General features: G+C 38.7%; 1 protein-coding gene across 1 annotated transcript in view; it reads left to right on the top strand.

Annotated features, from left to right (window-relative positions):
* Positions 1-9233: 9233 nt before the first annotated feature.
* The window catches only part of noc3l (NOC3-like DNA replication regulator), a 42035-nt gene continuing 26458 nt past the window's right edge, over positions 9234-24810 (top strand). Inside the window, exons 1-6 of the mRNA XM_059947572.1 lie at positions 9234-9515; positions 14764-14971; positions 16335-16455; positions 16882-17039; positions 21824-21886; positions 23068-23198. Coding sequence (XP_059803555.1) covers positions 9507-9515; positions 14764-14971; positions 16335-16455; positions 16882-17039; positions 21824-21886; positions 23068-23198 — 690 coding nt within the window. The 5' untranslated portion in view covers positions 9234-9506. The remainder of the gene's footprint in view (positions 9516-14763; positions 14972-16334; positions 16456-16881; positions 17040-21823; positions 21887-23067; positions 23199-24810) is intronic.

Here is a 24810-nt window from a genome sequence, read left to right on the forward strand (position 1 = left end):
AAGATATGGTAGTCTTATTTTTCCTGGTGGTGAAAATATCAGATACTATAGGACATAGCTTTAAGTGTAAGTGTATGTGTAAGTTTAAAGGAGATTTAAGGCATTTAGACAGACACATAAACAGTCAAAGGATATAGACCAAGTAGAAGCAAATGGGATTAAGTTTGATAGCTGCTATGATTGGTACAAACACTGTGGGCCAAAGGGCTCTGTCCCTCCATGCAATCCAAAGGAACGGCAGGGACCAAAACTGTTTTACACCAGTGGTGTTGCAGGAGTTGCCAGTCAGCGTTGAACTCAATGCAGGACTGCCTTAGGGTCTCCAGCCCCAGATATTCTCTCTGGGTTTACTCCCGAAGCCTTCCCCATCAGAAGCTATAGCCACATGGCAGTGGCAGTTTGTGATCAGAATTTTCTTTCTAGATGTGCTGCCAACCACAGCTGACAAACCCCATCTGGTTTTAAGGCACCAAATCCCATCTTTGCCCCTTCTGTCAGTAGAAACTGTCCCACTGGGCTTAGTTGCAAAGCCACATGTGAAGGCCAGGAGCTGGACTTATCAAAGGCTACTTATGACACATAACTACTGGGAGCATTTAGTAGATCGTGGGAGCTTATCCCCACTACTACCTCTGGCTATAACAACTTCAAGGAACCAAAATAACAACTTCAAAAATAACAAACATTAATTGTAAGACTTATACCTTTTGACTCTTTCCCTTAGCATTACTTAGTTTATTATTGTCACATGTACCAAAATACAGTGGAAAAACTTATAATGCCATCTATACAGATCACTTCAAAGCTGACGTATATCATGTACAAAAGGAAAAAACAGTAACATTGCAGAATGTAGTGAACAGTTACAGTAAGTGTGATGCAGCTAGACAATAGGTGCAAGGGACATGACAAGGTAGATTGAGAAATGAGTTCATCTTTATTATACAATAGCTCCATTCAAAAGTCTATTGACACTGGGATAGAAGCTATCTTTGAGACTGGTGTGCATTTGCAAGTTTTTGAATCTAAAGTCTGACGGGAAGGGGAAGGTCTTTAATTATTTAGATATTTTCCTAAGGCAGTGGGAAAGGTAGGAAGAGCCTATGGAAGGGAGGCTGGTGTTTGTGATAAACTGAGCTGTGCCTACAATTCTTTCCCAATTTTTTTGCAACCTTGGGTTGTACCGAGTTATAGTGCGTCCAAGTAGGATGCTTCCTACGAAGCATCTATGAAAATTAGTGTGTGTCCCAGTGACTTTGTATCAAATTTCCTTAGCCTTCTGAGGAAGCCTAGTTACTGGTTTGCTTTGTTAGGGTAAGGGACTGAGGATACAGACTTCTAAGACACCTGTGTTGAGGATAATTGTGGCAAAAGTTCAAAGTGAATAGTTAAAGTACAGATATGTCAGCATATGTAACCCTGAGATTAATTTTCTTGTGGACATCTCAATAAATACAAAGAAACAATGGAATAAATGAAAACTACACATCAAAGACAAACAAATCAACAGAAGGCAATTTATAAAAAAGAAAAGATTAAATATGAAGGTAAGCTAGCCAATGATATAAAGGAGGATACCAAAAGTTACTTTCAGATATTAAAAGAGGCGAGAGTGGATATTGGACAATTGGGGAAAATGACACTGGACAGGTAGTGGGGGACAAACAAATAGCGGACAAACGTAATAAGTATTTTGCATCATTCCTCACTGTGGAAGATGCTTGCAACAGGCCAGAAATTCAACAGTGTCATGAGGCAGAACTGATTACTAAGAAGAAACTTGTGAAGCTGAAAAGTCTGGACCAGATGCACTACACCCAGTGTTCTGAAAGAGGAGGCTAAAGAGATTGTGGAGACATGAATAATGATCTTTAAAGAATCATTAGATTATGGAATGGATCTGGAGAACTAGAAAATTGCAAACGTCACTAAACTCTTTAGGAAGGGAGGGAGACAAAGGAAATGAGAGGCCAGTTATCCTGACCTCAGTGGTTAGGAAAATGTTGAAGTCTATTATTAAGGATGAGGTTTCAAAGTACTTGGAGGTACATAATAAAGTAGGAAAGTCAGTTGATATTGTTTACTTGGATTTATAGAAGGTGCCATACGTGAGGCTGCTTGACAATGTATGAGTCCATTGTATTACAGGAAAGGTATTAGCATGGATAGAAGAATGGTTGATTGGCAGGAGGCAGAGAGTAAGAATGAAGAGGTCCTATTCTGGTTGGGTGCCAGTGACTAGTGACCCCCAGGGCTAAGTGCTGGGACTGCTTATATGTTATATGTCAATGATTTGGATGATGGAATTGATGGTTTTGTGGCTAAGTTTGCTAATGATACAAAGATAGGTGGCAGGCAGATAGTGTTGAAGAAGCAGAGAGGCTGGAGAGGAACTTAGACTAGGAGAATGAGCAAAGAAGTAGCAGATGGAATATAGTGTTGGGAAGTGTACAGTCATGCACTTTGGTAGAAGGAATAAAGGTGTAGACTAAAGGTTATCCATGCTGGTTCAGGAGCCTGATGGTTGTAGAAAACTTAAATATAGCATTGGAGCTGTACTTAGCCTTACAAGCATGTTATAACTCTGACGGTGGTGTCTGAAAAGAGGAAGCTGTCCAGGTTGCATGCCATCTTGGACAATGTCTCCCATCCACTTCATAATGTACTGGTTAGGCACAGGAGTATGTTCAGCCAGAGACTCATTCCACCAAGAGCATCATAGGAAGTCAGTCCTGCCTGTGGCCATCAAACTTTACAACTGCTCCCTTGGAGTGTCAGACACTCTGAGCCAATAGGCTGGTCCTGGACTTATTTCCACTTGGAATAATTTAATTATTAGTATTTAATTATTTATGGTTTTATATTGCTATATTTCTACACTATTCTTGGTTGGTGCAACTGTAATGAAACCCAATTTCCCTCGGGATCAATAAGGTATGTCTGTCTGTCTTACTATGATCTGTTGGTTAGGAAGTTAAGGATCTAGTTGTAGAAGGAAATAAAGAGTCCTTGGTCTAGGAGTTTGGAGATGAGTTTATTTAGAATTATGGCATTAAAGGTAGAGATATAGTTAATCAACTGGGGTCTAATATTAGTGTCTTTGTTATCTAGGTACTCCAGTGATGAGTGTTGGGCAGGGAGATGGCATGTACTGTGGACCTGTTTCAGTGATTGGTGAGTTGCAGTGGGTCAGGGTTCCTGTGATGCTGAAGTTGATGTGTGTCATGTCCAGTCTCTCAAAGCACTTCATGGTGGTGGATGTCAAACACACTGAGCAATAGTCATTATAGTATGGAACTTTCTTTTGTCTCCAAGGTCTTAAAGCAGGTGGGAACCTCAGATGGGAGCAAGGAGAGATTAAAAATGTCTGCAGATACTCTTGCCATATGATCAGAGCAGGATCTGAAGACATGGCTGGGGACACCATACTGACCAAACACTTTCCATGGGTTCACTCTGCAGAAGATTGGTCTGCTATCTGTAGTAGTTTAGGTACGTTTATGTCATTGTTTTATATGCCTTGCAAATTTCCACAACATCTTATGTTAATCATGTGCTTCATATATGCGGATGTTTCAGTATTGTACTTTGTGATCTCCAGTTATTCAAACAATATTTTGCTATTTCAATAAAGTGCAAGTCAAATTTCTCCATACTAATACTACCGCCAAATGTTTGTTTAGTCAATCTATACATACCTGTGCAGGTCTTTTTTCTGCTTTCATCAAAACCTTTGATCACATCTATCTTCATAATAACAGTAAACTGTGACATACTTATTTCCTTCAATATAGATGGCAGGCAATTGAGGACTGAACACTGATTACCATGATATGTCACTAGTTTTGGCTTCTCAGTCTGAAAATAAGCTATTTATGCTTACTCTATTTTATTATCTAACCAACCCTCTTTCCATGTTGCTGCATTATCCCCAGCAACATGAGTTTGTTCAGGGAATCTTTTACATACAACTTAATTGAAAGCTTTTTGGGAATGCAAATATGTTATGCTACAAATTTCCTTTTACCCAATCTGCTAGTTATATCCTGTTTCATGTCTGAAAAAAATTTTAAATTGTGATTTCCCTTTCATAAAAGCATGTTGACCCTTTTTTGGTTGTGATTTTCTAAATGGTCTACTATTGCTTCCTTAGAGATTTCCACCCATTTCCAAATTTTAGATGCTAGCAAGCCCATAGCTTCTTACCTGCTTTTTCCTTTTACCAATGACGAACAAGTGGTTTCCACGTTGACTATCTTATTTGATTATTTTGTGTAGCTTTGTACTCAAAATCTCACCATTTGGTTAAAAAGAACATGAGTGTATACATATACATTATATTTGGGCTGTAAAATATGAATCAGATTATTGCCTATTAAAATTAAATCAATGCAAATGCAACAGGTTTACAAATTGTATTAGAAGAATTCTTTCTTGTGTTCTTGTCCATGTCATTACTTAAATTAGTTTTGCTTTTTAATTAATAATTCTGGTGATTTAAAGCATACATCTGATTTTAAAACTTATGACAATTTGGATATAATATTCATCAATGATCTCATCTCGGGTTTCCAGCTAGGTACACTAGCTAACTCCAGCTCATTAAGTAACCCTGTAAAGTGGTCATTCACTGACCGCACTTGACTATTTATAATCTGAAAATGCCGTGAAAACCAAAACAATGATAAAGCATCAAAATGGAATAGCATTAGAGTTGAAAGGCATTTCCTGAAAACTTTACACAGGCAGGCAGCAACCCAGTGCTGTTAGCTAGTTTATATTTTCTAATCAATTTTACCTTTTCAACACTAAGGAATCCATTTATTCTGCAGGCCCGCCACAGTGGGGGAGCTGAAAGAATAACCCATGGACAAACTGTAATGGTCTATGTGTATTTCCCAGAACAGTAAACACTAGAATAACAGTGAAGGGGAATTTCCCTTCCTCCAGCTCTCCTTTGCCACTGGATAGAACAGAGAGGCCACTGCTTATTCAAGAACGACTGGAAGTGAATTGACTCATGACAAACAGGAATGAACTGGTCTGTAAGAGGACTGGTCTGTAAGCTGAAATGTTGGGGAGAGGATTGGTGAATGGGATAGAGTTAGAACAATAAACACAGATAGAGGCCCTTTGACTGACAAGTCCATGCTGACTATGGTACACACAGCTAGTACCGATTTTCTGCATTTGGCCCATATCACTCTAATACCTGCCTCTGCAAATATTTGACTAAATGCTTCTTAAAGATACTTTTGTACCTGCCTCAATCACTTCTGTTCCATATACTCATTGCCCTCTGTGTGGAAACATTACTCCTCAGGTTGCTTTTAAATCTTTGCCCTTCACCCTAATTCTGTGGCTTCTAGTTTTGGATTTCCCTACCTTGGGTGAAAAGTGTTACCTATAACTCATAAATTTAAACATTTCTGTAAGTTATGTCATATTTCTATAATATTTCTCATTCTCCTTTGTTTCAAGCCATACAGATCTAGCTGGGCCAACTTCTCCCTGTAACTCAGGCCCTCTAGTCCTGACAACATTCTCAAACATTTTCTGCATTCTTTCTAGTTCAACCACATCCTTTCTGTACTCCAAGATTTAGATCGATTTATTTATCATTTGCATATCAAACCATACAGTAAAATATGTTAATAACCAACATACACAGCGATGAACTGGGGACGGCCCACAAGTGTTACCACACATTCCGGTGCCAACATAGCCTTACCAACAACTTGTACACGAGCTGCATAAGTCTAATCTCCTATACTTAGTGCCCTGCCAGCATGCTAGAAGCCTCTTTCACAACCGTCTACCTGTGACTCTGCTGTCAATATGTCCCTCAGTCGCATCAAACTCACTTGTGCCCTACCATTCATTGTGTAAGTCCTAAGTTAGTTTGACTTTCCAAAATACATCACTGCACACTTATCTGTATTGAAATCCTTTTGCCACTCCTCTGTCCACTTCTCTAACTGATCAAGACCCTCCCGTAATCTATGATAACCTTCTTCACTGTCAACAACACATCCTAATGTTGCATCATCTGCAAACTTATGGATCAAGCCTTCTGCATTCAGATTTCAACCATTCACATACGTAATAAGGATCCAACACCAACCCATGTGCACACCACAAATCACCGGCCTTAATTCCAAGAAACACCCTTCAGTCACCACTATCTGCCTCCTACCTTCAAGTTTTAAATTCACCTCTTGCAGGATTACATGGGGCTTAACCTTCCAGACCATGGAGGAAGCTTGTTAAAGGTCTTGCTAAAGTCTAAATAGACAACATCCACTGCCCTCATCTACCTCTTTGGTTGGTTCTTCAAAAATCTCTGAAAGGTTTGCCAAACATTACTTCCCTCACAAAAGACATACTGACTCCTCCCAATCAGACTGTCTTTCCAAATCCTAAGCACATGAAATTCTGCAAATGCTGATAGATCCAGTCCTTCAGAATTCCCTCCAGTAACTCCTGCACTATTGATGTCAGGTTGACTGGCTTGTTCTTGTTATCCTTTCTAAAACATTAGTAACTTTCCAATCCTCAGGAACTTCAGTGGCTAATAAAGAAGCTTTCTTAATTTCCTCTCCAGCCTTCCACATAGTCTAAAGATACACTTGGTCAGACTCTGGGATTTATTCACCTTAATGTGCCGTAAAATTGAAAATAACCCCCTCTCTGCTACTACGAATGTCCTCCAAAACATCTTCACTTGTTCACCTTATCTCTTGAGCAGCCACGATTTTCTCCTCAGTAAACACCAAGGAGAAAGATCCATTAAAAATCTCACCAAAAAAGGCAGCTCTGCTGATCTCTAAGGGGACCTGCATTCTCCCTAGCCACCGTTTTACTGTTAATATAGCTATAGAATCTCTTGTGATTTTCCTTAACCTTAGCTGCCAGGTCCCTCAAGCTGCCTCTTTGTTAAATAAGATCAATCCTTGGCCTCAATTCCTCCATCCAGTTCTCCATAGTCCTCAATCCCTCAAACTTTAAAAATGTGCTTACCTCCACTTAAAGTACTTATAATCTATGTCTGCAGAGAACTCACAAGATTCACCTCTTTGCGAGAAGAAATTTCTATGTTCGTAATACAGGCTCTACAACACAGTGCAGGCCCTTTGGCCACGCTGTGGGCCAAACATCAAAGGTCATTCCAACACAGCCCTCCACTTTTTTTCAACCATGTGCCTTTCCATCCAAGAATCTCTTCAATATACATCTACCACCAGTCCCTCCGTTAAAAAATACTTTTGACATCCAGCCTGTACTTTCCTCCAATCATCTTAAAAGTTTCTCCCCTTTTATTAGCTATTTCCACCCTAGGAAGAAGCTGCTGGCTGTCCACTCAATCTATGCCTCTATCAAGTCAACTCTCAACCTCCTCTGCTCCAAAGAGCAAAGCTTTAGCTTGCTCAGCTTTTCCTCGTAAGACATATTCTCTAATCCAGACAGCATCCTGGTAAATAATGAGGTGATCAGAACTGAACACAATACTTCAAGTTGAATTGAATTGAACTGAATTGAATTGACTTTATTTCTTACATCCTTCACATACATGAGAAATAAAAATCTTCACGTTACATCTCCAACTAAGCGTGGTCTCACCAGAGTTTTATAAAGCTGCAACGTTACCTCTTTGCTCTTGAACTCAGTTCCCTTACTAATGAAGGCCAACACACCATATGTCTTCCTAACCACCCTATCATCTTGTGTGTTAGCTTTGAGGGATCTATGGACATGGACACCAAGACCCTCCTATTCCCCCATACTGGTAAGAATCCTGCCATTAACCCTGTATTCTGTCTTCAAGTTTGATCTTCCAAAGTGTATCACTTCAAACTTTCCTGCGGGAACTCCATCTGCCACCTGTCATCCCAGCTCTGCCTCTCATCAATGTCCTGTTGTAGCCTATGACAACACTCTACACTATGCACACCACCAACCATTGTGTCATCTGCAAACTTACTAACTCACCCCTCTACTTCCTCATCCAAGTCATCTATAAAAACCACAGATATAAAAATACTCCAGTTAAATGACCAATCCTTTATCTTGAACCAAAGTTCCCTTGACTATGATTTCCCACTCTTTAAACATCTCAATATCTAACCTGTTATACCCTCTTAGTATCCTATATGTTTCAACAAGATCATCTCTCATTCTTCTAAACTACGAAGAGTACAGATTTCCTACTCTGTACACAACACCTTTGCAATAAAAGTCTTATAATTAGTTCTCTTAGTAATTTGCTGCAGTTTCTGATGAAGGGTCTCAGCCCGAAATGCAGACTGCAGTCTTTTCCATAGATGCTGCCTGACCTGCTGGGTTCCTCTAGCAGGGGTTGCTTGGATTTCCAGCACCTGCAGATTCCCTCTTATTTGCTGCAATTTCCTGATAACTTTTTGTGATTCATGCTCAAGAACACCTGGATCTCTCTGAGCTTCACTTATTTGCTGTCCCCCCCCCACCCCCACCCCCACCCCCACCCCCACACCTATTTAGATAAGGACCTGCCTTTTGATTCATCTTACTGAATACAACTTTGGGTGAAGTGTGGTAGCATGCATTGAAGCTGATTTACACAAAAAATAAATAATTGAAATAAAAGCAACATACACAAAATGCTGGAGGAACTCAGCAGGTCAGGCAGCGTCTATGAGTGCAGTCGACATTTCAGACCAAGACCCTTCAGCGGGACTGTAGAGAAAAAAAATATTAGTAGCCTTAAAAGGTGGAGTGGGAGGGGGGGATTTGGTTCACGCCGGAAGGATGCAACTCGTGGAACACCTTCAATAATTTACTTTTGATACTAACGACCTGCAGGACAAGCACAATGCAGAGCATCCAAGTTTGCAAATGACTAAAAAATGGGTAGAACATATTGCTAAGAGGACATTGTGAATCTGCAATGAGATATAAATGAAGTGAGCGGATGAAAATTTAAGTTTCATGCACATCAAGAGCACTGCTGCTGTTTTTCTGTCATCTGGGGTGCTTATCGAAGAGTTTATTAAATCTTCCTAATATATTGGCTTCTACCACGATCCCTGGCAGGCAGCTACCAATCAGTCTGAAAATCTTTACTTACTTAAATCACCTTAAAATTAGTCAAATATAAACAAAAAGATGAATTTACGGGTGCACTGGGGAATTAATGGGACAATATCCGACAGTTTGAAAGATTTGCCAGTTTTCACGCGGATGACCGGAGGCCGGCGTTGTCATGCCGGTGGAAGGAGGGGCCTGCTAAGCGGCGCTGGGCGGGAGCAGACAGGCGCCTGGAGACGGCGGCACGTGGAGTCCTGGTTGCGCTCTGCCCCGGGCCTTGCTTGGCTGGTGCCGGACCTGTGGCCTCAGCGACGGGGCACCGAGAGGATCTGTGTGCGGAAGCTAACGGACGGAGGCCCTGCTGAAGGCCGCATAGCCCGAGATCGCGGCGCCGGCTTTTCCGTGAGCGGGAGGCCCAGGCACACGCTTCCAGTCGCGGCGCAATGGGGCCGGTAAGGGAGCAGGGAGCGGGTGGGAGCTGGCTGTAAAAAAAAACGCCGGACGGTATCGCGAGTCGCTGGTTGTTTGGGAGCAAGAGCTCTGGACAGCCCTAGGTTGGATCCCGGGGCAAGGGCCCGTGTGGCCGACACTTTAACTGGCGGGTCTTGGTGCCCGGAGAAGTGATCACTGAACAATGCTTATCTTGATATAGCAAGACAAGTTCATACACAGAAACAAAAACGCAGGAAACAGCGGAAAACAGAGATCAGGGTAGTGTATAATTATTAGATGTTAACCGGAACAGTTTGGCAGACTTGGACAAGGGGTAGCAGAACATGCCTGCAGTGTAATGATATCTGACAGCATTAATGATAACAATTGGGTGGCAGAGATGGGAACACTTTATTTTCTTGTTTTTCAGGCTGTTGCCTTCTCACTATCTAGTTCCTGCTTTGGCAAATCTCCATGTATTCCAGAAACGTTTCTGTGATTTTTTAAAAATTTAATGAATGGCTGAGCCTTCACATTGCTCCATGGTAGAAAACTCAAAAGGTACATGGACCTTGAGAACTTTTCTCACATCTCAGTTGCAAACGTCCCACACCTCTACTTTGAAACTGACCCAGATCCTCAGCCAGGAGAAAAGTTCTCTTTTAAATCTTAGAGAATGTAGTGACTTTTTATTTTTTTTTCTTCATATGTTAAATGTGGCATCTGTGGCAAATATATCATTTTTATGTGAAGAGACCAATGCTGTACAAAATAATGAGGGTGATAGTACCAATTCCCCATAAAACTAAAATAATGCTTCTTCCTTCTTGCACCCAGGTATTTTTGTAATAAAGGCCAGAACTCCACTTGTCCTTGTTTTCCACTTTTCACTTGTTGCACATTTGTGATGGTTTTCCAAGATTTGTGTAAAAATACACCCAAGTTCCACTCTCTTAACAGAAAAACCAAGCATTTGTTATGTTCACAAGTCTTTTTTTTTACACATCCATTGAAGTCTCTTCACATTCTTCACTATATTTACAGTCTTTACTGTCATCAGCAAAGCTTTGGAATACGATATTTAGGTCCCTTGGTCAAATCACTGATCCCTTTGGTACCCCATCCATCTTAGCCTCCGACTTAAAGAGGTACCATTAATTTCTACACTTTGCTTTGTAATCATTGACCAATTCTAAAGCCTTGTTGTTTATATTAATCATCAAATCCATTCACTCTGTACAGGACCTTATTGAATGCCTTCCAAAAAATGAAATACATCACAGCTTCTGATTTCCTGTTACTTGTTCTACACCTGTCAATGGTTCCCTTTCTTCTTTCGCTGTCCTTTAACTAGTGAGTCTGCATTTGTTCCCCTCCAATCCATAGGACCATTTCCAGAATCTGCTGCTAACCACTTCACCTCTTTCAGAACCGTAAGTAATTTGCTCCTTAGGATTTATCAGCTTTCAAGCATGACAAAGTCTGTAATATTTCTAATTGCTCAGTCTTTCATTCTTAAGATGTGGCAGATTTTTTGTGTTTTCCATCGGGTAGTCTGTTAAATCTTCTGCCTTTTTTTCCAATAAAAGTACTGTTTTCTCTGTACAGAGACCACACTTGCCCTTGCTAGCCCCTCCCTCTTTGTAAAAACCCCTAGAATGTTTTTGTGTCTCAGCAGTTTATTTTCATTTTCTATCTTGCCATTCTTTATCATTTTATAAATTACTTGGTCCTTCTTGAGTGGGTTTTAAAATGCTCCCGATCTTCAGGTTTACAACAGTTTCAGGCAGTTTTATAAGCCCTTCCTAGGATTTAGCAGTTCCTTTAATTTCTTTTGTTAGCCATGAGTATATTACTTTTCACGTAGGATAGTTTAGGTAATACATTACCACACTAGGAAAGCAAGTTGGTGATCAATAGACGAGGAAGAGAACCAAAACTAAAAGAAGTTCTGGGCATCAGCCAATCCTTCAGTCCAATGGAACTCACTGTTTTGGAGATTATTGGCAGAAGGAGTATGCAAAGCACTGTAATTGATGAGGTTCAGCAAGACACTTGGCTATAGCTTCTTTATCTTTAAAGTGCCACAATATAGAAATGTTACCATGCAATGTTTAACTTGAAAAGGGTCACCAAAAGCTTGTGCAATTAAATACTTTTAAAACAGTCTCTTAAAAGAGGACTGGTTTAGTAAGATCTTAAAGAGTTTAGCCATGGTGGTTGAAGGAACAACCTTTAATAGAGAAGAGAATAGAATTACTGAATCTCAGGTCACAACTGATATGGAGTTCTCTGTTCCTCAAAAATCTTAGTTAATGGTTTTGTGCCCTGCCAGCACTGCATTTACCATTTTCTCCAGCTTCATCTATGTGATTGTTCCTGCAGGTAGAGTGAGATCAGGGGGATTATCCTTACAAAGATGCATTATGACTGATGAGCACAGAAATTAGTGGTGTGGCTAATTTAAAAAGTTCAAAGGATTCTATGTGATTGTTTACAAGTAAGCAGGAGTTTGCTGGACTGAAAAGAATAGAGATGATGTCAAATGTATTCAGTGGAGCACAGACTTAATGACAGGAATTTATATTTTCAAAGGAAAAACCAAAGTGCACATTGTCTGCAAATGCCCAATATCCCTAACAAAGTAACCAAAAGCACCATGGAGGCTAATGGGTTTTGACATGTCTGTTACTTGGATGTGTTAACATGATCAAAGTATAAAAACCAAGTACCCCAAGGTTGTTACAAATATTGTCAACAACTTGGATTGGAAAAAAATGAATACATGATAAATTAGATGTACTTAATCCCTCTTCAGTAATTTTCACTGAATGTATTCACTAACCAAGTAACTTTTACATGTCAGCGTTTGAAGTTGTGGCAAACTCTGCATTCACCATGGCTTCACATTCAAACACAAATGGGTCATTTTCAGCTTGGCATCCTGTAGGAAGTTGGGTGCCACAAGACTCAACTGATCTCAGTCTATGTTATCTAGCTGAGTGCAGTGCAACAAATTTCCTGATGAACATAAAGATAGGTGAAAATATGATTTGAAGCAGGCATAAAAGTACAGGTAGTCCCTGAGTTACGAACGTCTAACTTACAGACAACTAGTACTTACGAACCGAGGAAGGAGAATGCCATCCGCCATTTAAAGTCAGATCGAGACACTGTCCACCATTTTAAATCGTTGCCTTTGACACTGTGTTTGAGTGTTTAACTTTGTATTTGGCTTAAACTTTTCTTAGTAAGATTCACCCTGACCTGCCCCCCACCCCCCCTTCCAGTCGGCTGGTGGCGCAGTGAGATCAGCGCCAGGGTTCCCGAGTTCGATCCAGTGACAGACAGCTCCCTTGCTGGGTTGATGTCAATCCAGTGTCTCCCGTACCATCCGTGCCGGGTTGATAACGAGCTTGCAACTCGACCTTGTGAAAAAAAAACTGCCACCTCCCATTTAACTTGTCTCAGTGCAGTGGTCCTTAGGACCCAGCGGACCTCGGGAGCCGGCGGAGCTCAGGACCCACCACCCGCAGTGTCTCTGTTCCATTGATGGGAAGCAATCGCGATTAAAAATAAAGTGGAAATAATAAAGCATTTGGAAAGAGGTGAAATGCCATTGGTCATTGGAAAAGCATAAGGCTACAGGCGGTCAACGATCAGAACAATTTTAAAGGATAACAGATAAAGTGAGAATAATAGAGCATGTGAAAGGCTCTGCCCCAATGAAAGCTACAATTATTACCAAGCAATGCAGTGGTTTAATTATTGGAATACATACGTTTCTTAAGTGTTTTATATGCATAGATAGATAAAATATATACTAAGACAAACGTTTGACAAACTGACGCTAAATAATACCGATGTTACTTGGAAATTGGATTCATACTTCAGTATGGACCGCTGGAATGATGAAATTTTTAGCTGCATTCCACTTGAAAAAATTACTTATAATTTAAGAAATAAATATGACATATTTCTGAAAATTTGGCGCCCTCATTTACAAAAGATAGGATTAAATATATAGGTGCTCTGAGGATAAAGTTATTAGTTATCTGGGGAGGAAATCAAATATATATATAAAAGTTATATTAAAGTTATTTTGAATTCCATGGAGCATGTGAGGATCTTCCGATATCCTGTGTGTGTCTCCCTCTCCCCTCCCCCCCCTCTCTTCTCCCCCCCTTTTATTTACATATATCATTATTCTACTATTCTATTTTATGTAATTATCTTAAAAAAGTCAAAAAAAAAATTAAAAAAAAAATAATACCGATGTGCTCATTCCGACTTACTTACAAATCCGACTTAAGATAGACTCAGGAACGTAACTTCTACGTAACCCGGGGACTGCCTGTATGTAGATAGGTTAACAAATGATCATATCAGTTGGGTAGATGAACTATAATGTAGGGAAATAAGAGATCCTCCACTTTGAATAATAGAAAAACTGCATGGTTGAGAGCCCTGGATACACTCAAGCTTGAAATACAATGTTAACATGCAGATGCCACATAAATTTAGAAAAATAAAGGATGTATTTTCTTTAATTGGAGAGGGCATGAACTATAAAAGTAAGGAAATCTGCTACAACTCATAGGGCATTGATATGATTACATTTGGAACATTCCCTGCAATTTGGTCTGCTTGTTTAAAGAGGCAATTGAGAGAAGGTTCCAAGACTGTTTCCCAAGAAGGACTAATGTGGAAAGGTTGAGCAATTCTGGCCTAAATTTGGAAGAATGAAAGGTGAGTCTGTGATGGGTCTTGACAGAATAGATGCTGTGAGGATGTTTCTCCTCTTGGGAGGAGAGGGGGGTGTGATCGCTTTTTCTAGAGGGCATAGTTTCAGAAGAAGGAATTGTTTCTTGACATACAAGGAAAATCATTACAAGTATTTAAGGCTGAGTTAGTTGTTGCATGAGGGTGAGGAGTTTGGGGAAGAAGTAGGAAGGTGAAGCTGAGGCCAAGATGAGACCGTCATCATTTTATTGACAGAGTAGACTCAACAGGTCCAGTAGCTCGCTCTTGTTCCTATTATGTTTTTATAAATAGGTCTTCACACATCATCGTTTGAATATTAATGAACGGTGGTGATAAAGTATACAGAATTTATCCTTAATGTTTATATTTGTACTGTCCCTTTTAATACACAAAGGGTAAATTGTATTAAAGAAAACCATTTCTGATCTTGATTGAATGAACTTACTGAGCTATCAGTTCATGTTTCTCATGGATTTTAATCCTAATATCTGTCATTCATTACAGAGAAAAAATACAAAGCGAGTTCCAAATTTTCGAAGGCTGCTGAAAACAAGTAATGTTAAGCTTGCAAATAAATTGAAGAATAAGCAATATAAGCAGGAAAATGTGGCAAAGAAATACAGGAAAGAACTGAAACAACTTCGGCAGGCTGCTCGAGATGTTTCAGCTAAAGTACCAAAGCCATTGGACCAGCCCAAAAGGAAAAGACCAGGCAAGTTACTTAATCTTGAATTGATGAATTTCGAGTCAGTGTAACATGTAATGAAGCTGGGCATGCGATATAGTAGAAATTGTCAAATTTCAACTAAAGTAGGTTATAGTAGTTTTATACTGATTTTTTTTAGAATTACCTGAATACTGTTTCATAGATTTAATAAAGGACAATACATAATTATTCATTGGGCAGACTTTGCAGTTAATAGAATATGAACAACTTTTAACAACATGTAGAATCTATTAATACTTGCAGACTTGGTTAGTATTCTGCGATGGTGTCCACCATAAAATATCTATGTAGTAAGTGAGCAAAAAAAAGTGTTGAAATGACTCTTTCAAAGAAACATAAAAAACTAAAAAAAAGAACTCCAGTAGTGGATTGATTTAGTAAGTAAAAATACAAAACTTTTGGTGTCATGTTTGGCATTAATAATTAAACAGTAAAACTTGAAATCTGAATTGAATTGACTTTATTTCTTACATCCTTCACATGCATGAGTAAAAATCTTTGTATAATGTCTCAGTCTGAATGTGCAATTTATAGTAATTTGTAATAAATGGTATGTACAGTAAGACATGCAACAGAACAGTCAATCTAGCCTGGTGGAAGAAGCTTCCCGGACTCTGTTGGTCCTGGCTTTAATGCTGTGGTACCGTTTCCCAGATGGTAGTAGCTGGAACAGTTTGTGGTTGGGGTGACTCGGATTGGGGTAATTAGCACATTTAGGACTTCTGTGATGTCAAATTAGCAGATTTTCTAGAGTATTGGATGTTATTCAGAATTTTATATTCATAATAGTTAATTTGTCATTTAATAATTCAACTCATTTCAATACAATTTTTATAAGATGTTTTTAAAAACTATAAATCTCTGTGAACCCTGTAAATTTAAAGAAATTGTAGGAATTGAGGCCCTGGTGAGTCAGGAGGGAATGCACAAATATTACTGGAAAACCAGATGCTGAAGCATTGGAATTTTTGAATTGTTGGAAGCAGATTGTTACGATTTTAATTGTACATTGTTAATATTCCATCCACATTTCAATGGATCATAAATTTTTATCCCCCAGTATGTTTAATGAGTATAAGAGTGAATAAATTCAGGAACTTTGTGCGTTGCGTGACTTTGGTGTAAAGTCTGCTGTAAGATTTACCATAGTACAGAACTGTGGAGAGCCAAAAGAAATCTGATAGCAGCTGTGGATGTCTTCACTTAGCTACTTTTCTTGCCGACTCTAGGCAGGGTGGTAAAAAAGGTATGGTTATTTTTAGCAATTAGTCTAAACTTTAGGCAGCAACGTACAAAAGATCTTGCATGCAGATTATTAACCACTTGCATTGTCCATGTACATTCACAGATGAAGAGGAAGAAATGGATGAGGACTATCTTCCTTTAGATATGCTGGGTGAGGACGACTTGGAATATATGCAAAGTATGGGCCAAAGTGCATTTTTTCTCTCCAGAGATCTTAATTCAAGGTATTTTTTTTACTGTTTTGTTCCACTTTTCACATCAGTATGTTGTGAATTATGCACTTTACAAATTTTTTGTTTAATAAACTATCCTTCTGGAATGCATCCCTTTAAAAAGGGAGTACATATTTGAGAATACTCATATTTGCTTTCCCAGTTTCTTCTGAGCAGTATTCCACCTCTCAAATGTAAACTTAGTTCAAGTTTTTTCTCATTGTTCTCCTGTCACTAATTAGCTTTCCTATAAGGTTCTTTTGATTAAACAATTAAATAATGTTATTCATTTTGTATTTTTAATCGCAGATTTTAGTGATTCAATGATGGTGAAATTAGTTTTAATATACTTAGAAATTGTACCTTATTGTGAGTCCAGAAACGTAGTTCTGTTCTCTTGCACTTGCTATTGAGTTTTCATACATTGTTGTATTGCAGTGAACCAATCCATGTGAAAAGGAGAAAAAATGAAAATAAGGTAGAGCAGTACGAGAAAGTGCCAAGACACTTGGATACTGAACCTAAAAAAGAACTTATCCACTTACTGCCTTTTAAAGATAAAGGAGGTATCATTCCTCGCTCAGTAGAAAAGCCTGGTAAGAATACTGTATATGCTTTTGTTCTGTCATTTAACATGAGCAATTTGTAAAAAAAATTCAGTTTTAATAAATACTGTTGTTTGTTCATATAACTACAGAATAAGTATACAGTTCCATTGCTGTTAAGTAATTTCAGAGAAATCTAGTTAATGAAGTAGTTACTATATGCAACACCTTGTTTAAAATGACTTTAATATTATAGGAGTTTAACAACCAGGTCAGCTGCCAATTAAAAGTTGCTACGTTAAAATTAGTTTTGATAAGGTTTGCATTGTGTTTACAAACACAAGATCCTTGTTATACAAAATCCATAGGAGTTAAAATGTAACTGAACTCAGAATCAGAATCCTTTATTATCACCAAGTATGAGGACAGATACAGGGAATTTGATGCCGGTTTCCCTGAGCTCTAGCTGTACAGAATTAAAAGCAAACAAAATCAATAGTGGAGTGACCAAAAAATGAGCAGTAAAAGCCCTTTTAAAAAGGACAGATGACAAGTTTGGAAAGAAAATTCCAGAGAATGGGACCTCAGTTTCAGAAGGTGTATTGTCAACCCCCAGTCTGCAGAAAGTGGTGGAGTGCAGGATTACAGAAATTAAGAGTTCAGGTTTGCACACTAAGTGGAGAAGAAGTGGTAAAGTTGGTGCAGTTTGAACACATTTGACCTTAAGTTAGAGCAATTAGGATATTGAGCCAATGTAGGAGAGTGACGATTGCAATAATATGTGTAAGGCAGTGCAAGATAGGATAAATGCACTGCTGGTGATTGTAGTGGAGGCTGATACAATAGGGTCTTCTAAGAGACTCTTAGTTAAATACACGGAGCTTAGAAAAATAGAGGGCTGTGTAGTAGGGTAATTCTAGGCATATTGTAGAGTAACATCATGGGCTGGAAGGCTAGTAATGTGCTATGGATTTCTGTTCTAAAAGAAAAAAGTTGACTTATGGTGTATGGATGCTGGTGAGCTGGTCAAGTGAACACTGGAGTAATCATCTAGAGATATTGGAGGCATGACTAAAGTATTGGTCGGAGATAAGGTGCCAAGAGTGGCAAACCTGTGAAGGAAAGGATACTTGAGCAGGGGCTCAACTTGAGGTTCCTACAGTGTCATTGGGATATAGTTTGATGTCATCAGAGTAAAGAAGAGGGAGTTTAGCTTGGAATAAGAGGATGTAATTTGTGATGGGAGTTATAAATACTGATCTTAAATGTTTTCTGAAGACTGTTGTAGACTTGAGTAGTAGGTTTATGCTAGGTCTAATACAGTTTAGCTAAATTCATCTGACTCAGAAGGACAAAAAATGATTTATGGAGGGTTTCAGAGCAATGATAGGTTGAGAAAAAATCGATTGGTTAGATATTAAAGTGCCTCTTAGCATTTACCCTGTTAGTCACTCTCAGTACTGTAAACCATCAAATTTTAGTGTATACATATTGATTTTATTTTTTTCTATGGGGATTGAATGTCATCCCACAAAATCCTAAATCAAGGGGAATAATTCACCACTGTCTTAATCATGGAGTATGTAATTTCCACCTTAAGGATAGGACTATCTTGGTGCTTTGGTATGGGCAAAAATCTGATTGCTCATTCCCTTGGCTGAATATGGCAAGAGTTAGTCATAGAGTCATACAACATGACAATATAGTCTTTGACCTACTAAGTCGCATGTCGACCATCATGAACCCATTGATACTAATCTTTCACAAATCCTCTTTTTTTTATTTTACCCATCGATTGTACCTTACCTACAATCCTGTGCAAAAGTCTTAGTCACATGGTATAGCTAGGGTGCCCAGTACTTTTGCACAGTAGTGTATTTGTCAAAGCAGAGCGGAAAATGAGTTCGTAAATTTGGCAGAAGCAAAAAAAGTTGGGAATGGTGAGGGTGGAGCACTGTGGGGAGTGGCAGGGTGCAGGTGGTGTGGATGCGGATATACCCAGCCCTAAGACATCAGGCAAGGTCATTTGATTCCATGTAATTGTTGATATATATACTCTTGTGTTTTGGATCATTGTCTTGTTGCGTCACCCAACTTCTATTAAGCTTCAGATGAGGGACCGCTGCCCTGACATTCTCCTCTAAAATGCATACCATTTTGAATTCATTGTTCCCTCAATGATTGCAAGCTGACCAGGTTTTGAGGCAGCAAAGCAGCCCCAAAATCATGATGCTCCTTCCGCCGTACTTCAGAGTTGGGACGAGGTTTTGGTGTTGGTGTGCACTGCCCTTTTTCCTCCAAATGTAGTGGCATGCATTTCTGCCATGAAGTTCAACTTTTGTCTCATCTGTCCACAGAATATTGTTCCAGAAATGTTGTGGAACATCCTGGTGGTCTTTCGCAAACTTGAGACGTGCACCCATGCTTTTTCTTTAAGACAGCAGTGGTTTCCTCCATGGCGTTCTTTTAAGTACACCTTTCTTTTCAGTGGCCTTTAGCTGTTACCCTTGGGTTCTTTTTCACCTCCTTCAGCATTGCAGGTTGTGCTCTTGGTGTAATCCTTGCATGGCACCCACTCCTAGGGAGAGTCGCAACAATACTGAATTTTCTCTATTTGGAGACAATTTCTCTTACTGGGGACTGATGAACACACAGGTCTTTAGAAATGCTTTTGTAGCCTTTTTCAATTTCATGCACCTCTACAATTCTTCTAAGGTCCCCTTAAAGTTGTTTTGATCAAGGCATGATGCATATAACAGATCTTTCTTGAGAAGAACAGGCTCTGACAGTAATCTGACTTTGTGTGTGCCTTTTTTATAGGACAGGGCACCTCTACAACCCACACCTCCAATCTTATCTCATTGATTGGAACACCCAACACCAAATAGCTTTTGTAGAAGGCATGACCCCAGAGGTTCACATACTTCTTTGAACCTAGAGTGTGATTGTTTTAATGGTGCACTCAGTACTGACGAGAAGTAGTACAATTGTTAATGTGTTATTAGTTAGGCAGATTGTGTTTGTCTATTATTGTGACAGATGAAGATCAGACTACATTTTATGAGTCGAGTCAAATCAAGTCAACTTTTATTGTAATTTCAACCATAACTGCTGGTACAGTGCATAGTAAAAATGAGACAACTTTTTTCAGGACCATGGTGTTACATTGCACAGTACAAAAAACTAGATCGAACTATGTAATGAAAAAAAAACACAGAGAAAGTTACGCTAGACTACAGACCTACATTGGACTGCATAAGGTGCACAAAAACAATGCAGGCATTACAATAAATAATAAACAGGACAGTAAGGCAAGGTGTCAGTCCAGGCTTTGGGTAGTTAATTCGAGTATTAATGGAGAAAAGTGGATAATTGCAAAGGGTTCACAAATTACTTGCAACTGTATGTGCATAAGATTTTTGTACACTAGGGTAAATTGAGGTAGCTGATTTACCTACTGAGCAGTACGTCTGGGATTTTGGAGGAAAGCAGAGCACCTAAAAGAAGCCCCCCACCACCACCACAACCTCACCAACCTAATGTTCAGTTTCTGGAAAATAATAGAAGACCCAAGAGCAAGGCAGTACCAGAGAGATATTGGTCTGTTTACTCTGCTTTCCAGAGACATGACCCATTCTCAATATTCCAGCCTGGGGGTTCCTCAGCCACTGCCTGGACTTGATGTTGTATTAATCACCAAGCTTTTAATCCTGGGCTTCTGTATCTTCTGCAATTGGACTATCAACTTCCTCATTAGGTGATCATAGAACAGACCAGTCATGGCATTTTACTTACAGGATGCATGTTAGCCCACTGCTCTACACTTATGACTGGCTAAGCATGATTAAAAAGCACAATTCAAATGCCATTTGTAAATTACAAATGATACCATTGTTGGTAAAATCTCAGAGGGCAACATGGAGGTGTACAAGAGAAAGATGGTGAAAAGAGACAGCGTTAAGATCTTGAGTGTCAACATCTTTGAGGATCTGCCTGGGCCCAACACTAATGCTGTCACGAAGAAGGCATGCCAGTGGCTTTACTACCTTAGGACTGAGGATGTTTGATATGTCACCAAACACTCTTGCAAGCTTCTATAGATGTATGGTGGAGAGTATTCTGACTGGTTGCATTGCAGCCTGGTATGTAATCTCCAATGCACACGATCACAAAAGGCTGCAGAGGGTTGGAAACTCAGCTAGCTCTGTCGCAGTCACATTCCACCTCACCATCAAGGACACGTTCAAAGGCAGTGCATCAAGAAGGTGGCATACATCATTATGCCTCATCATCTGGGGCATGCCCACTTGTTACTGCTGTCAGGGAAGAGATGTGAAGTCCCACACTCAGTCGACTCAGGAGCAGCAACTTATCCACTATCAGATTTCTGAATTGTTCATTTATAATCATTTTATGTCTTTGCAATATAATGCTGCCGCAAAGTAACAAATCTGATTACCATTTTGAAAATCCACACAAAGTTAAAGCCAAGTTCATTGTTGTATACACAGTCGGCGTCAGTAAGACCATGGAATTGATTGTGGACTTCAGGAAAGGGAAGTTGGGAGAATACTATGCATCAGTCCTCATTGAGGAGTCAACGGTGAAAAGAGACAGATGAGTGGGGTCTGTAAAGGCTTTCAGATGAGTGCATAAGGTAGAATATGATTTAGAATTTAAGTCAAGCTTACAATACTTTGGTAATTATGTTCATTGCATATTGCAAGTTCAAATATTTGTTTTGTATTTCAAATTTCTTAGTACTTTTTCACTAATAACTTCTGTTCAGAACTTGTATAACTACACAGATACTAACTGCATGGCTTTTTTACTAGTTGCATTTGAGGTGGAGGAAGAGGAAGAAGGAATGACTGATGTAGTTCAACAACATGAGGAAGGTAAGAATCTGATACATATCAGTTATGTACTTAAAAGGATTTTTACACTGCTCTGTTAAATTTGCAAAGATTGTTTAATAATTGCCATTATTTAATTAGCTTAAGAATTATGTCACAAATCCTAAATTAGTCAAAATTTGAATGCTTTTTGTTTGAGAAAGAAATCACAAACTGCAAGGCATTTCACAAAATTAAATACCTTTATAATGGAGTGAGTTGTGTTGTCGCTGGTTGAATGCAAAATAGTAAAGGGACAAGTAAGAAGCTAAACTTTCTTGCTGGTGATTTTCATTTTGGTGATTGGAATGAGGAACTGTTCCTGTTCCATAATGTTATATAATTCTCAATACCTAATCAGACTCACATTTCAAGTGTATGGAGCATTTGTTTCATTTATCGAAGGGATATGTTTTTATTGAATCTTTTTCCTGTTGGTCTTGGTTAATCTTTTGGAAAAATTGCTAATATTAGCTCAGGTATAGCTTTGACTCAACTGTCTTGACATGTCTATCCAATCTTGAAAGTCTAATGTAATTAAAATGTTCAAGCTCATTGTTAGCAATAAATCTTGAAATAGACTTTTAAGTAGTTTTCAGAGTTAATGTGCTGTTCCATCAACATGAAAATTGCAGTTCTTGTTTATCCATCTTAATACAGAGTTATGAGGTTAGGGTTAAGCCATCTCATCAGCTTCTTTCCCAACACAATTTCTTACTGCATTAAGGATTGGGCAAGGCAGAACATCCTGCAACTTAAAGTTAGCTGTATTTAAAAGTCACCCGTAAATATCTGTAGGCTACCCAGTACCATCATCAATTTTCCCAAAGACTTACAGCCTTGCCATTAACCCCAATTCAGTTTGTCATCAAGGACATTTTATTTATTTCTCTCTTCTCCACCTAAACTATTCTTAAGACTTGCACTCTTCTAATACATATTTGTGTCTTATTGACAATTGCTAGTGTTGTTGAGATTCTGTTGTGGTTTTTAGTAATTTATGTTAAACCTTAACCCTCTTAAAGGATGATTACTCTTGAGTTTATATTTTGTGGCATGAGATTTGTGATTAACAAGCATAATTTTTTTTTAATTTCTAATTCTATCCAATGTAGAAATGTGCTGCCAGCAGTTTTTAAAAAAATATTGATATTCTGTTTGTCTCTGACTTCCTTTTCAATTAGTTGCTGCAGTGGAGCCTCTTCAAATGTTGACCACAGAGGAGACATTGCTGCTGAGAAGGAAGACTTTGGAAGATAAAAAGAACCGCATTGCCAGTTTGGCCTCGTCAATTTTGACTGCACCAGAAAACAATGTAAGTATTTCAGTATTTATGGAAAATCTCAGCTGTGACGCTGATGAAGTGAGAACTCCTTCTGAGAAGTTGGGTGTGCAAGCATTCTGGAGAGACGTCATAATCAGAAGTCTTAAAAGTAAATTACTGGACCATTTTGATTTTTATACTGGCATTGCAAAAATAAGTTGAGACTATTTTGAACTTGTGTGTCATAACCTTCATAAATATTAACTTTATCTAACCTTATGTTAGTGATGAAGCCTTTTCTTCTGTCATGATACGTTCTGTTTACCTAAACCTCACATTGTGTTCATTGTATTGTGGAGTATTTTAGGATGTTTTATTATTAAGAAGCTTTTATTACAAGTTTTGCCTCTTAAATTTTGAGTTTTTTGTTGCTTTTCCATAATATCTTTGAATAAGCATTACATTATCATTCCGACCATTGGCAACAAACTGATTGATCATCTTTTTCTGGACTTCATCTTCATACATGTTAGCTCTGTCAGCTGTTTTCTATTTTCTATTGTTGTTGTACATATATGGTTTTGTTGCTGCTATTACTCATTTATAATTTTATCTTTGCCTTTCATTTATTTTTCATTTTCTTAACATTATTACTTTCATCATTTTCTCTATTGTCGCCTGTGTTCTTGGTGTTTTTTGTTTGCTTCAAATATTGCAATTGTTCGTATTTATTTAAGTTTTTCTTTACTTGCTAGATTAATCTTTTAAGTGAAATATTTTTTCTGGTGTTCACCTGTGGCAAATGTATCTATCCACTCGTGTTGTTGAGATTGGCCACTACACAGTCCTTATGGAAACAGGGTGTATCCTTTATTAGGTGGCGAGATGATACCATATTCCTAAATGGCAGCTTAAAAATTTGCAAGTTTTGAGAGCTGTGGGCAATCCCCAGCATCAGAAACGTACCCACTCCAATCTATAACCGCATTCTGGTAAACATTCATTTCCTGTAGTATCATCTCACCATGTCTGCAATATGTGCTACCTAGGTTACTTAAGTAGAAGCTTCTAATGCTCTGTACCACCAAGAAAGGTAAGGGCAGCAGATGTATGGCAGTCCCCAGCCTGCATATTCTCCTCTACATTGCATGCTGTCCTGGATTAGAAATGCATTGCTTTTCCATCATTATTGGATTTAAATTCTTGAGTTCCTTACTCCATGGCATTGTGAAATACCTTCACCAGGAGGACTTCAGTGATTTAAGAATATGGCTCACCACTGCCATTACTTGAAAACATAATTAAGAATGGGCAGCGAATGCTAGCTTTGCCAGTGTTACCTGTGTCCTGAAAAACAAATTGAAAACAAAATTTAAAGCAGCGCAAGTATCATTGTGCAGATTTCCTACAAGTGAAAAATAATTGTCAAGACTGCAATTGTAAACTCTGAAAAATTTACAAGGAGTCCAACATTGGAGTGCAGTTAAGAGAATAGCTGCCGGTTCTTGACCAGTGCGTGTATAGAATTCCTGAAATTGCTGGTAGTTAACACAAGAAAATGATAAATTTCTCCAGCCATTCTTGACTGTGGCTTTCATTTAGCACAAGGAACTTAAGTTGAATGGTGTGATTCATTGTTTCCATTAAATGTGTTGTCAGTGAG

This window comes from Hypanus sabinus, chromosome 22 (genome assembly GCF_030144855.1).
Source record: "Hypanus sabinus isolate sHypSab1 chromosome 22, sHypSab1.hap1, whole genome shotgun sequence".
Lineage (NCBI taxonomy): Eukaryota > Metazoa > Chordata > Chondrichthyes > Myliobatiformes > Dasyatidae > Hypanus > Hypanus sabinus.